Source organism: Saccoglossus kowalevskii, chromosome 6, assembly GCF_978046115.1.
Source record: "Saccoglossus kowalevskii chromosome 6, keSacKowa6.1, whole genome shotgun sequence".
NCBI classification, from domain to species: Eukaryota; Metazoa; Hemichordata; class Enteropneusta; family Harrimaniidae; genus Saccoglossus; species Saccoglossus kowalevskii.
The window spans coordinates 312,655-325,475 of record NC_140646.1 but is presented as its reverse complement, the minus strand read 5'-3'; the positions used below and the strand labels follow the sequence as shown (position 1 = coordinate 325,475).

Here is a 12,821-nt window from a genome sequence, read left to right as displayed (position 1 = left end):
ATAAAACCCATCTAATTATCGATGTAAACTTGGAAAAGATCACACACGTACCAACCAATATAAAAATGGGGAATCATGACATATCGATAGTTTATGTGGGAAACAGAATAATGCGAACACCCCTGTGATATAATGGAAATATGCAAATAAGGACCGGAAAAGAACTTTGATAAGAAAAACTTTCTCATTGCCTGCACCAATCTGATTAAAATCTGATGTAGTGTACGGGCTTTAATTATTTTGGCTATAAACTTATTTTAATTTTATTTTTTATTACTTTTGTTATTAATGCCCTTTTATTTTATTTTATTTTATTTTATTATTTTACTTTGATTTTGATTTTGTGAGTTTTTTAATTCCGCCCTACCTACATCTGAGCCGATGCCTATGTAACGAGATTTCAACGAGACCCACTATCGACGATTTTAGTCAACGAATCACAGACCTCCTTCTATAGCTCACATGATGACGTCACCGGGCGGAGTCGGGTGGCAAACACTCAAATAAAATGGCGGATTATACCGACGTTAGCGATTGAGAATAACACGGCTTTACGGTAAGTTTATTATTGTCAAATGCAACTAAAGTAATTTTTATGTTAATATTGTGGCTCGAATGGTTCGACTTTAGATCATTATTTTGCATAGTTATTCTGGGAGTGACGATTTTGTTTCCACCGTTTCGACCGAACACCAGTGTCTTTTTCCAGTCGCCTGCCCTGGAGACGGGTGATGTTTTGTTGAAGATCGGGCCAACATCGTCTACGGTATTGAAGCCGTAGCTGTAAATATTCATCAAATTGTATCAACATTTTGTACATTATACAATAACTCTTTATTAAAGTAATTGAGCTGATTTGGACTGGAATAAAATATTTTTTTATTTGGAACACATCGCAATTGATCAGGAAATATTTGTTTGCTCCAATTGTCTGCGTCGATGCCGTGGGCCGGTGACCGTTATACAATTTAAAATCAGTTTGCATTGTTAACAGTTTACTATAGCTGTTTACAGTGTTCTAATCATTACGATTTACTTATTTTTTTGCTTCCATTCTAGATAATTATGCTCAGTGATGTAAAATTGAAGCGATGACTGAAGGAACGAACCTTGGCTGGCGAAGATGTATCTGGAAGTGTACACATTTGTTGGAAGTGAAAAAAATATTCAATGTAATGACAAAAATTGTAAAATGCTGAGGAATTTCTTTTGCAAATAAAAATATACTAGCAATTTTCTATTAATGGTTTATTCAAGTGGGCAAAATATAATGTACAGAAAGATTGCCCGTAGAGTATCGCTACACTAAAAAGTAAGCAACCGACAGCCTGTATAAAAGGGGGGCTGTGATTGGATGTTACTTACGCGAGATTTGAACGGGACTTACATAGGCGTCGGATCAGATGTAGGTAGGGCAGAATTAAAAAAAAATCAAAATCAAAGTAAAATAAAAAGGCATTAATAACAAAAGTAATAAAAAATAAAATTAAAATAAGTTTATAGCCAAAATAATTAAAGCCCGTACACTACATCAGATTTTAATCAGAAATCTCGCGTAAGTAACACAGGCTGTCGATTGCTTACTTTTCAGTGTATACGGGCAATCTTTCTGTACATTATATTTTGCCCACTTGAATAAACCATTAATAGAAAATTGCTAGTATATTTTTATTTGCAAAAGAAATTCCACAGCATTTTTACAATTTTTGTCATTACATTGAATATTTTTTTCACTTCCAACAAATGTGTACACTTCCAGATACATCTTCGCCAGCCAAGGTTCGTTCATTCAGTCATCGCTTCAATTTTACATCACTGAGCATAAATATCTAGAATGGAAGCAAAAAAAATAAGTAAATTGTAATGATTAGAACACTGTAAACAGCTATAGTAAATAATGCAAACTGATTTTAAATTGTATAACGGTCACCGGCCCACGGCATCGACGCAGACAATTGGAGCAAACAAATATTTCCTGATCAATTCACAGGCGCTCGGAACGTTTCTTGGCTAATAAAAAACAACCTGAAGTGGGATCGGCAAAGTTAGTCAGTCGCCGGTAAATTCCCCTACTACTCATATAATAACACAAGGTAGGAAAGCGTTGACACCATGACATCGAAACTTCCCGAAAATAACACGATTTTCCAAATTATATTTCGATCCGCTTCACACAACTCAAGCATGATATCGGTAGAAACTATCGATCGACTTACATTTCCTTTATTCGAACTAAACTGGGTTAAATCCTGTGAAAATCGAAACACCAGAGCAATATGAATCAACCCGTTTACGCGGATATTTTGAAGCAGAGGCCCGAGCATGCGTAAATGTTTGGAACTGCGCATGGGTGGAGCTGCGCATGCACGAGCCTCTGCTTCAAATATACAGCGTAGACGTATCAGAGGCTCGTGCATGCGCAGCTCCACCCATGCGCAGTTCCAAACATTTACGCATGCACGAGCCTCTGCTTCAAAATATCCGCGTAGACGGGTTGATTCATATTGCTCTGGTGTTTCGATTTTCACAGGATTTAACCCATTTTAGTTCGAATAAAGGAAATGTAAGTCGATCGATAGTTTCTACCGATATCATGCTTGAGTTGTGTGAAGCGGATCGAAATATAATTTGGAAAATCGTGTTATTTTCGGGAAGTTTCGATGTCATGGTGTCAACGCTTTCCTACCTTGTGTTATTATATGAGTAGTAGGGAAATTTACCGGCGACTGACTAACTATGCCGATCCCACTTTAGGTCATTTTATATTATCCAGGAAACGTTCCGAGCGCCTGTGGATCAATTGCGATGTGTTCCAAATAAAAAATATTTTATTCCAGTCTAAATCAGCCCAATTACTTTAATAAAGAGTTATTGTATAATGTACAAAATGTTGGTACAATTTGATGAATATTTACAGCTTCAATACCATGGACGATTTTGGCCCGATCGTCAACAAACATCACCCGTCTCCAGGGCAGGCGACTGGAAAAAGACACTGGTGTTCGGTCGAACCGGTGGAAACAAAATCGTCACTCCCAGAATAACTATGCGAAATAACGATCTAAAGTCGAACCATTCTAGCCACAATATTAACATAAAATGACTTTCGTTGCATTTGACAATGATAAACTTAATACCGAAAAGCCGTGTTATTCACGGTCGCTAACGTCGGTATGATCCGCCATTTTATTTGAGTGTATTTGCCACCTGACTCTGCCCGGTGACGTCATCATGTGCGCTATAGAAGGAAGTCTGTGATTTGTTGACTAAAATCAGATGTAGGTAGGGCGGAATTAATAAAAATCACAAAATCAAAATCAAAGTAAAATAATGAAATAAAAGGGCATTAATAACAAAAGTAATATAAAATAAAATTAAAATAAGTTTATAGCCAAAATAATTAAAGCCCGTACACTACATCAGATTTTAATCAGATTGATCAGCAAAGTGCGTCGATGTTTCCTTGTTGTCGCCACCAGACATGCAATATTATCCACAATCGATCCTGTACCCATACTACCCCTATCAATATGGATGGAACTCGCCTGCACCATCACATTAACCGAGAATGCAAGCTCTTACTAGTACAGCCGTACTACCACTTTCTACCGATGACCAAGCTCCGCCATTGCCACTGGAACCACCTCCAGAGAAACCACCACCACCACCACCACCACCAACGGTACCGCCACTATAAACAACACCCTATACTTGGGTCCAGTTGTTACCTCTTCTCGTGTTACATGTAATATAACATTTAAATTATTTTCTGCAATTTTATATTGTGTTCATCGTTATAATTCGTATCAGGTGTTACTAGTAACATTATTTGAGCTGATTCGAAATAATGAACAGATATAATTAAACATTGTGTTTCCGTGGAGTAGACAATAATATTCAAGTTCTCGTTTAAAATTTTGTGCTTTACAAATATTTCATGTACTTTCAACGTTCATTGTTCCAGAATATTAAAAAAATAGTATGGCGAAATATACATGTTTCACATTGTATCAGTGTTACATTATAGCAGTCACTTACCCAGTGAGTTGATGTGTCATTAGTTGCGTTCACGCACAGCTCCTTAGCACGGGCTAAGAGGTCAAATTCCCTAGCCCGTGCTAAGAAAACGTGCGTGAACGCTTAGCAGGGGCTAAGGAATGCTAAGTACTATGGGGTGAGAACACCGCCAAAATTATCTTGGTGTCTTTATGTGGACATTATGTCATCATTGTGGTCATTATGTCATCATTATTATGTCATTATTGGGTTGTTTGGTTGTTATTTGGGCATTATGTTATTATTATTATTATGTCATTATTTCATTGTTATTGTTTTGTTATTCAAATATTTGGTTATTATAATGCTATTGTATGGTTATTTGGTCGTTATTGTCCAAATATGCATTTAATTGGTTGTCTCGACATTTAATTGTTTTGATATTCCCCCGATATGTGATTGTCTTGACATTCTCTCAACATTGTCTTGACATTCTCTCAACATTGTCTTGACATTCTCTCAACTTTGTCTTGACATTCTCTCAACTTTGTCTTGACATTCTCTCAACATTGTCTTGACATTCTCTCAACATTGTCTTGACATTCTCTCAACTTTGTCTTGACATTCTCTCAATATTGTCTCCCCATTCTCTCAAATTTGTCTTGACATTCTCTCAACATTGTCTTGACATTCTCTCAACTTTGTCTTGACATTCTCTCAACATTGTCTTGACATTCTCTCAACTTTGTCTTGACATTCTCTCAACATTGTCTTGACATTCTTTCAACATTGTCTTGACATTCTCTCAACTTTGTCTTGACATTATCTCAACATTGTCTTGACATTCTCTCAACTTTGTCTTGACATTCTCTCAACTTTGTCTTGACATTCTCTCAACTTTGTCTTGACATTCTCACACTATTTCTTTGATATTCGCTCCATAAATCTTCTCAACATTTATCCTCACAATTTATTGTCGTTATATTCTCCTGACATTTCATTGTCTTGAAATTCTCTCGACATCCACCTGTTTTGGCATTTTCTTGATAATTACATATATATATGTACTAGCACCCAGAAATCTTTGCCCAACATGGCGACGATTTCAGAACAGTTGTTTGATATTGCTGAATCACTTGATGCAGTTACTAGGCCGAGTGAATTAGAACCTATATTTGACGATGTAGTTTTTCTAGAAGAGGAACTTGTTGAATTCAGCACCAATGCCGATGTCCCGGACTATGCTTTTTCCCAACTGAATCTTGCCATAAGAATTTTGAAAGATTTTATTGACAATCAGAATAACATTTCTGATCCTAGTACAAATTGGCCGTATTGTTCAGACAAATTATTTTCCGGAGAACCAGGTAGGCCGCAGTTCGACATTTCGAAAGAGCAGTTGCAGTACTTTACAGTAGAAGGATTTAGTGTGCCAGCAATGGCAAAAATGCTCGGGGTTTCAATCCGAACCATACAAAGACGTATGGTTGTGTACGGCATTTCAATTGCTGAATCATATGCAGAGTTGTCTGATCGAGAACTTGATGGAATTGTAACTGACATAATTACTCGTCTTCCAAATACGGGCATGAAAAGGTTACATGGGTTGTTACGTGCCGAAGGCAAACGTGTGACAATTTTTCGTGTCCGAGAAAGTCTCAGACGTGTTGACCCGAATGGAGTTGTTAGTAGAAGAAGAACTGCAATACGTAGACGACAATACAACGTCCCATGCCCGAACGCATTGTGGCACATTGATGGAAATCACAAACTTATAAGGTTTGTACAGTGTTGCTGGTGTTTGTAAAAAAACGTGGCATTGTCTATATCCATACAAATATGTGACAAGTAGTAATGGAATGTTCAAATTATTCGTAAAAATGTTATGCACTATTGAAGCCAAGCATATTTAATAACATTTTGTTATTTGACCGCATTTAATTTTCGAATTTCGTTTAATCATTGCTCGTTAAACACATCGTTATAACACGCATACCTTGGCCTTTTAGGGTCTCTGTTCTCAGATACACCAACGTTTCTTAACAAGTTGTTTCTTCTATATTGTCCATAGATGGAAGTTTGTAGTACATGGCGGAGTTGATGGTTTTTCGCGATTGGTGGTCTATTTGTTATGTAGTGACAACAACAGATCGACTACAGTCCTTGAAAGCTTTGAAGATGCAACTGAACGGCTTGGAGTTCCCTCTCGAGTTAGAGGTGACAAGGGTGGTGAAAACGTAGATGTTTCTTTATTTATGCTTAGTCATCCGGACAGAGGAACAGGAAGGGGTAGTTTTATATCTGGCGGGAGTGTACACAATCAGAGGATTGAACGTTTATGGCGGGATGTTTTTTGTGGTGTTTTATTTAAATATTACCAACTATTTTACTACCTGGAAGAGAAATTACTACTCGATATAGACAATGATGTTGATATCTTTTGTCTACATTTTACATACTTGCAAAGAATAAATCAAGATCTTAATCACTGGCAAGAAGGGTGGAACCACCACAAACTTAGCTCAGCTAATAGCAGATCACCAAGACAGCTATGGATTCAAGGTTCTATGCAGACGGCCGACTCAAGTAATATCCCAATAAGAGAACTATTTGAACCACGAACTGAGGTTTGTATTACATCATCTTTGCCAATTATATTTTCACAAAAAAATTATACATTAATAGTTTGCCATGCATATTCCTTTAATTTGCTTACAGTGGATGCACCCTGTAAATATTGAGAATAGTATTTGGGCAGTATGCGATAATGATCTAAATGTCAAATATATGACCCAACCTTGTATTAGTAACAAAATAAATATACCTAATCTACTGTGCAATATAGAAGAACATATTAAATACGTATGTGTCTTCTGAGTATCTTACACTAATTGTTCTTCCGCTTAAAAGGTTGAACTCGATGAGTATGGAATTGACTGGGACGGACCTCTTCCTGAAGATACAACAGATGCAACGGTTGAAATTCCACAAATTCATTGTCCCCTACAAGACAATGAATTGGAAGATCTTTATAGTTCCATTGACCCCTTAAGAGACGATAATGCATATGGTATATCAGTGTATCAAAACGTCATTGCCTTTGTAAATACAGTGCTCGACAGGAGAGAATGAATATTATTAGTAAGTCATTTGTAACAACCAGTACAGAGCACATCACAAGATAATCAAATCTGACCACACCGGATTTCTCATAACACTGAATCTGTTTATCAGAACTGTTACTGTGATAGCAATTTTGGATGTTACACAAAATCGCCTAATTGAGTGATGATAAGCAGCACATTAGAAGCCTGTATATGTATTATTTTAATAGCACCTGAAAACAAAACCGTGCGGTTGGCGTCACCCAAAACTTTTCCACAATTCAAATCGGGGCTAGTAAATGTTTTTGAATCGGTGAATCAGCCATTATTGCAATCACAGTAATATCAGAACAGAGATTTCTGCCCACGAATAATTTCAAATTTTTACATAACTAAATTGTGGATTTGATAGATGAATATTCCTCAGATTTGTTTGTTTACCTTCTACAACAGACTAATGGTGTTTGGCGCTATCGTCTGACTTATATAACTAGTTAATGTGCATTGAAGTATTGGCTTGTTAATCGTCGGCAATGAATCATGATTACATCAAAACTCCTGAATCCTATTGATGATCGATTTCATATCGTCTTTTATGTACACCTTCTATTGTGTAAATGCAGATTTATTTATTTTGTAAATAGTAAACTGATTTATGTAGATTCTGAGTATTGCAATTCTGAGCTTACTGGAACAAAACAAAAATATGAGTGTGTTCTACGGTGTATGGTTTTTTTTATGATTTTAATTACATTTTATTATAAACTATACATAATTCTTGGACTGGCAACTGCGAAGAGATTTTAGCTCTGCTGTCATTGAAGATTCATATGATTGTGCTGATGATGACGATAGGTGATTGTCCGGCCATTCGTCAACTATTGGAACTTTCAACTTCTTCTTGAATACCAATTTCTTTGATAACTTTGGTGGATCTGTCAGATTTATTCATTTTGTGATGAATCATATCTTAAATTGTCTATTTTTAATCAATATTTTTATCATTCTTATTCAATCTTCATGAGTGACGTAACTGGTATTTCCATCTATTTGCTTCTATTCCCACTATCCTAAAACGGTAAAAGTGATTGTGTGCTGGACGCCCTTTCGATCCGCCCTTTCACTTTTAACAGTATACTGCCCTCTTTAGGCGCGGGTGTTACGTTCAGCGTAAGTCATTTCGCTGGTTCCCGGCGTCCTTTGCGAATGGCAAGTAAGACGCAGGTATTGTTCCATTTGGGCCGGTTTTCCGGCCGGAAGGAACACGACTGGGTGACGTAATTTGAAAACATTCCAAGTTCCGTTTTGCGTAAACGTGTCTGTAATGCTACAATAAAGCCATGCTCATACATACTGCCTGCTTAGATTTACAGATTTGATATGTTCTGTGCAAATTTATAACAAAAGAAACAATTCTTTTTATTCGCCCAACTTTCGAAAGCAAAAGGAAACCTCTGAACGGCCACGAGCGTAAGCGCTGACGTCAGGTAACTAAGAGAAATGGAACAAGCAACGAGAAAGTGATGTACCAATCAGAATGCCAGAACCTTTACTAGTTACCGGCCTCTTGTGGCTTGGTACGCCATGACACTTGAGGCGGGAACCAGCCAAAGAGTTCGCTATCCTCGGGGGCGGAACTACGTCACGGACGTTCTACGTTGCTAAGACGCGCACCACTGTACCACGTATTTCTATGGGCTCTGTGCCCGCTGCTGTGGAACGCCGGCGGAGCCGGTGAAAACTCGAGAAAACAACACAAACTCAACTTTGAAGTAATCCTGAACAACCAAATTCATATATGTTACACACGTAGGGCTAATCTTGTTACACTGTTCAGGGGACTCTCAACAACCATCGCAAAGTACCATTTTCTGTGAGTTTTTGGTCTTTGTTTTCACCGCGAGGGTTGCCAGGCGGTAGAAAATGCCCGGATGTCCGCCCCCGAGAATAACTATTATGGGCTAGAGTCTCAAACGCGTACGCCAACTGCGTTTTGTATGACTGAAGATCGCTACATAAAGTCCTTCTAAAAGAACACTAGACTCAGCGAAGTAAGTTATTTTTCTGAATTTATTGACTCATGAGTTGATCAGGCCACCTTAGCTCCGAGTGTCGTAATTTGATAAGTGTATTTTTCGCAATTTCCATAAATTTTTCCGTAAGTCGTTCACGCTCGTTCGTTCAGTCAGCGATGACATCATTTGAAATGTGATTTCTTTATCCTGTTATAGTTTTCACCGCTTTCTTGAATAAACTGGTTACCCTAACGCAACTGTGTACGAGTTATTTGGGAAGTGGTTGACACCAGTACGAGTACTAATGCACTTGGACCTCAGAATAGAATGTTGACAAATTCGCGAGTGTGCGTATTTTCGTACAGTGGCAAAAACATTGCTACAATCAAAGACGCGCTGAACAGAAAGTCAATTCTGGGCTAGTACCATTGTCAAATTCTGGGGAGTAGAGGACTATTTATATAGGAGACGTTACAATAAGAACTATTAATATTGTTCGATTTGCATATAGAAATCCTTTATTGGAACAGAGCATGTTCTATAATCACCAAAAAACAAAGTTGTTATGTTTCCAGACACACAACAGACTCGAAACAATAGAAACTGTCCGATCTGAGCGACCTGTGTTCTTGAAAATCTAGTCTTATCGCCCTTGCGTTTCCGAGCAAAAAAACGTTTAGGCTAAAAAAGACCCATTTTCGCCCAATCTTCTATGAATTTTTCATAATTTAGCTAATTCAGTCCAGCAGTTAGATAGGGTAGTTATTAGAGACGCCCTAAGAACCAAAATTTGGGACGTGAATTGCTCCGTCGGCGAAAATAGCCAAGGGGGTGATAGTCCAGTCAATTTATGGTTTGACCCATCATAAATTGCAACAGAAATAATTTCTTCGCAATACATTCCGGGGAGGTGCCTAGATTGACATACTAAAAGTCTAGGAAAATATAGGCTTTCGAAATATACCTAATTTGCATATATTCAAAATGGCCGTTTGGTACGTGTTTACAACATGCAAAATATAACTATTAGGACAAATCTTTAATTCTAGCCGACATTTTTTAGATATTTAAGTTGCTGTGATATGTTTTGGTGTGTTTGGTGTGAATGTATGTGATTGTGAAACATTTGATTGAATAACAATCCATTTGCCTAAATCCAATATGGCGGTCAAAATTGTATCATTTAAATGTGCAACCTTGAGCGGCCCCTCATAGTCTATTCCCCCCTCCATGGGTTGAGGGGGGAACATCGATCCTAGTGACCCGATGGAATATTTCGATCAGTTAGTCTGAAACAATCCACACACTGAGAGCAGAGTGGCGACCCTAAACCTTTGAGTTGTGGCCAGCCCACTGGAACGCTGCAAGCACTCTGGAGCATCAATGGCAAAACGCACCAGCCTCCTAGACCAGCAGACACAGCCAGTGGTGGGACACCACGCGGCTAAACAGAATATCCTGCAGTGTTATCTGGCTCTCGTGGGTGGCAGGGGCTGCCTCTGTACAGTGGAATGCGGTTTTGGCTGTTTTCACTGGGCGCACCACCACCTCAGTTACGCAGGCTAAACCTCCCCCACCCTCTTCGTTTTTGAGGATGGATGAAGCAGTCTTGATGCTTCGTGATCCCACTAACCAGTTGGTACAGGTGAGACTCACGCGCCAGTTTGGCTTCTGCCAAGGGTAAGCGGTAAGGCCCCAAGCTGAGAAAACGTAACGACTAAAGTCGGCATCCACTGGCCAGAAGTAGCCAGTAACAAGGAGGGAAGAATGGCTACGTGCCCCCAGGAAGAAGGGACCAGGTGGTGGTCTCCCCCTCTTCCTGTGTGGTCGCCTACCCAACTCGCAGGGGAAGCAGGTTTGATGCTTCCTCTTGCGAGAAGGGGGAGGGGCATATGTTCGCGAGGAGGCAGAGTTGGAATCTATCAATTTCTACAGGTCTCTGTCTATCTCCGACAGTCAGTGGGAGAGAGATCACCCTGATGTGGAACCGCCAAACCAAGACATCTCTGTTGCACTGATTGTGCCGGTTCGGAGGCAGGGCGTAACCAATCCCTGGACTCTCCAGGTTACAAGATCCCACTTCAATCTCCACCCCCTGGCACCAGCCCCCATTCAGGGCACTACCAGGGGACCCCACAAAGTGGGAGCAATGTAACGACACTCCTGGGCCAGGGCCAGGGACACTTTGTCGAACCCTGTGGACCCACATGGACGTTTACGCCTTCCTCCCTTCCAGCTATTCACCGGGTACTAGAGAAACTTTGACAGAAGCGCATCTGCACTTTGACGCCAGCACTTGAATTTCTATTGAGGATAGTGAGATGCAACTGCTCCACAGACTGTCACAGTCTCAGATGTACCTGCAAAAAGCACAACCTTGAATGTTATGCAGTTGGAGGTATGTATGGGGGTCTAAAAACTAACTCTGCAACGCGATTGTGCGACTCGCCGAATGTCGATTATTGCACTCTGCGACAGGATCGCAGTGTCACTCTGCGAAGAGCACGATTCCCATTGGTTGGTTGGTCGAAAAGCGTGAATCCCAATGGTCGATCGATGTAAGGGTACACAGATGTCTTATAGAAATGTTCAGTTTTAAATGGTTATTTGCCCGACTGCTCGCGAACTACGATAAACAAGTATTTACCGACGACATGCCGCACGGTTTGGTAATCAGCAAGTATTTAACATTGATTTATTAACATGTATAACATCCCCCGGAAGGGATGAGAGGGGTTACAAAACACATGCACGTTGGTGTTGGGTGCCTTATTACGGTGTAACATGAGGGAGCTGGTAACATTAACGCCATCTTGAAATTGTAAGGCTTCGTCCGCAACTATGCTCATTAGCATAGGCGGCAGCTTCAAAGCGAGTAGAGCGCGAAGTACGTTTCACACGATCCGGGGCACACGATGTTACTTTCTTTTTTTTGTCATTAGCAAGTATAATTTGTTATGACTATATTCATCACTTTGAATTCCCAAATAAAGCGTGTAGCGGGTCAAACTGTTTCTAGGCAATCAATATTGTTTTATAAAACGTAAAGCTGTGTGAATGGATTGAAACTACTGCTGAAGATGGGAAAACTAAAACGGCAGTGTCAACGGAAAATTAGATGAGTGCACGCTCTCTGCATAAACGGAAACGATGGCTTTGTTTATTTGGCTGATGTCGACGAGCAACAGATTTCCTGTACTCACTTTCTCGTCTGATCACCGGCACTCAACGGTCCCACGTATCGGTGTCGTCATCGGTTAAGTAGTAGAAACTCTCGTGTTGATGCGAATATTTCAGCCTAATCGTTCCTTTCGAACCACTCGCGAGGTTGGTCATAATATGAGCTAGACGTGCTTGCTATCTGTTACGATTCCGATGAAAAATTCTTAAAAAATAAATATAAATTGCATAAACGAAGGGTGAACGCGAAAGTCCTGTAATTTTGCATCGGAATTACAACAGGCTGCATGCAAGTCTAAATTAGGAAATATGACCCTGAGTTGCAGATTTTTCTTTGCCTCGTCTGTCATTGGCGTCTTTGCTTTCTTTTTTTATCGCCATTGCATTAGTAAGATGGTGTTATTAAAATAGAATATAGTGTCGCATACGACTTATTTACCACTTCCGTGTCACTGAGAATGTTCTAGAACCGTACTGTGTCTGGGTGGAATATTCTAGATTTTTTTTTAGAAACTGGTTGAATAGG

The 12,821-nt window shown here is 39.4% G+C and overlaps 1 protein-coding gene and 2 long non-coding RNA genes across 3 annotated transcripts; 2 read left to right on the top strand and 1 right to left on the bottom strand.

The window, feature by feature from the left end:
* Positions 1–213: 213 nt before the first annotated feature.
* On the top strand, positions 214–1,233 carry LOC146741305 (uncharacterized). The gene is made up of 2 exons (XR_014929665.1): positions 214–556; positions 1,060–1,233. It is a non-coding gene; the product is annotated as an uncharacterized LOC146741305 (long non-coding RNA).
* Positions 1,234–1,694: 461 nt separating this feature from the next.
* On the bottom strand, positions 1,695–3,219 carry LOC144352386 (uncharacterized). Its single transcript, XR_014929666.1, has 2 exons — positions 3,138–3,219; positions 1,695–1,829 (listed from the first exon to the last, which is right to left on the bottom strand). It is a non-coding gene; the product is annotated as an uncharacterized LOC144352386 (long non-coding RNA).
* Positions 3,220–5,386: 2,167 nt separating this feature from the next.
* On the top strand, positions 5,387–7,509 carry LOC144358555 (uncharacterized). Its single transcript, XM_078012205.2, has 3 exons — positions 5,387–5,775; positions 6,068–6,623; positions 6,907–7,509. Exons 1-3 carry the CDS (start codon positions 5,435–5,437, stop codon positions 7,126–7,128), a joined length of 1,119 nt encoding a protein of 372 aa, XP_077868331.2. The 5' UTR covers positions 5,387–5,434; the 3' UTR covers positions 7,129–7,509.
* Positions 7,510–12,821: the final 5,312 nt, after the last annotated feature.

Bases quoted from the DNA above. Each gene is read 5' to 3' on its own strand.
- LOC144358555 (XM_078012205.2), top strand. From the start codon at position 5,435: ATGGCAAAAATGCTCGGGGTTTCAATCCGAACCATACAAAGACGTATG. The intron at 5,776-6,067 runs GTTTGTACAGTG...TATTGTCCATAG, and splicing joins GGAAATCACAAACTTATAAG to ATGGAAGTTTGTAGTACATG. The intron at 6,624-6,906 runs GTTTGTATTACA...TCCGCTTAAAAG, and splicing joins TATTTGAACCACGAACTGAG to GTTGAACTCGATGAGTATGG.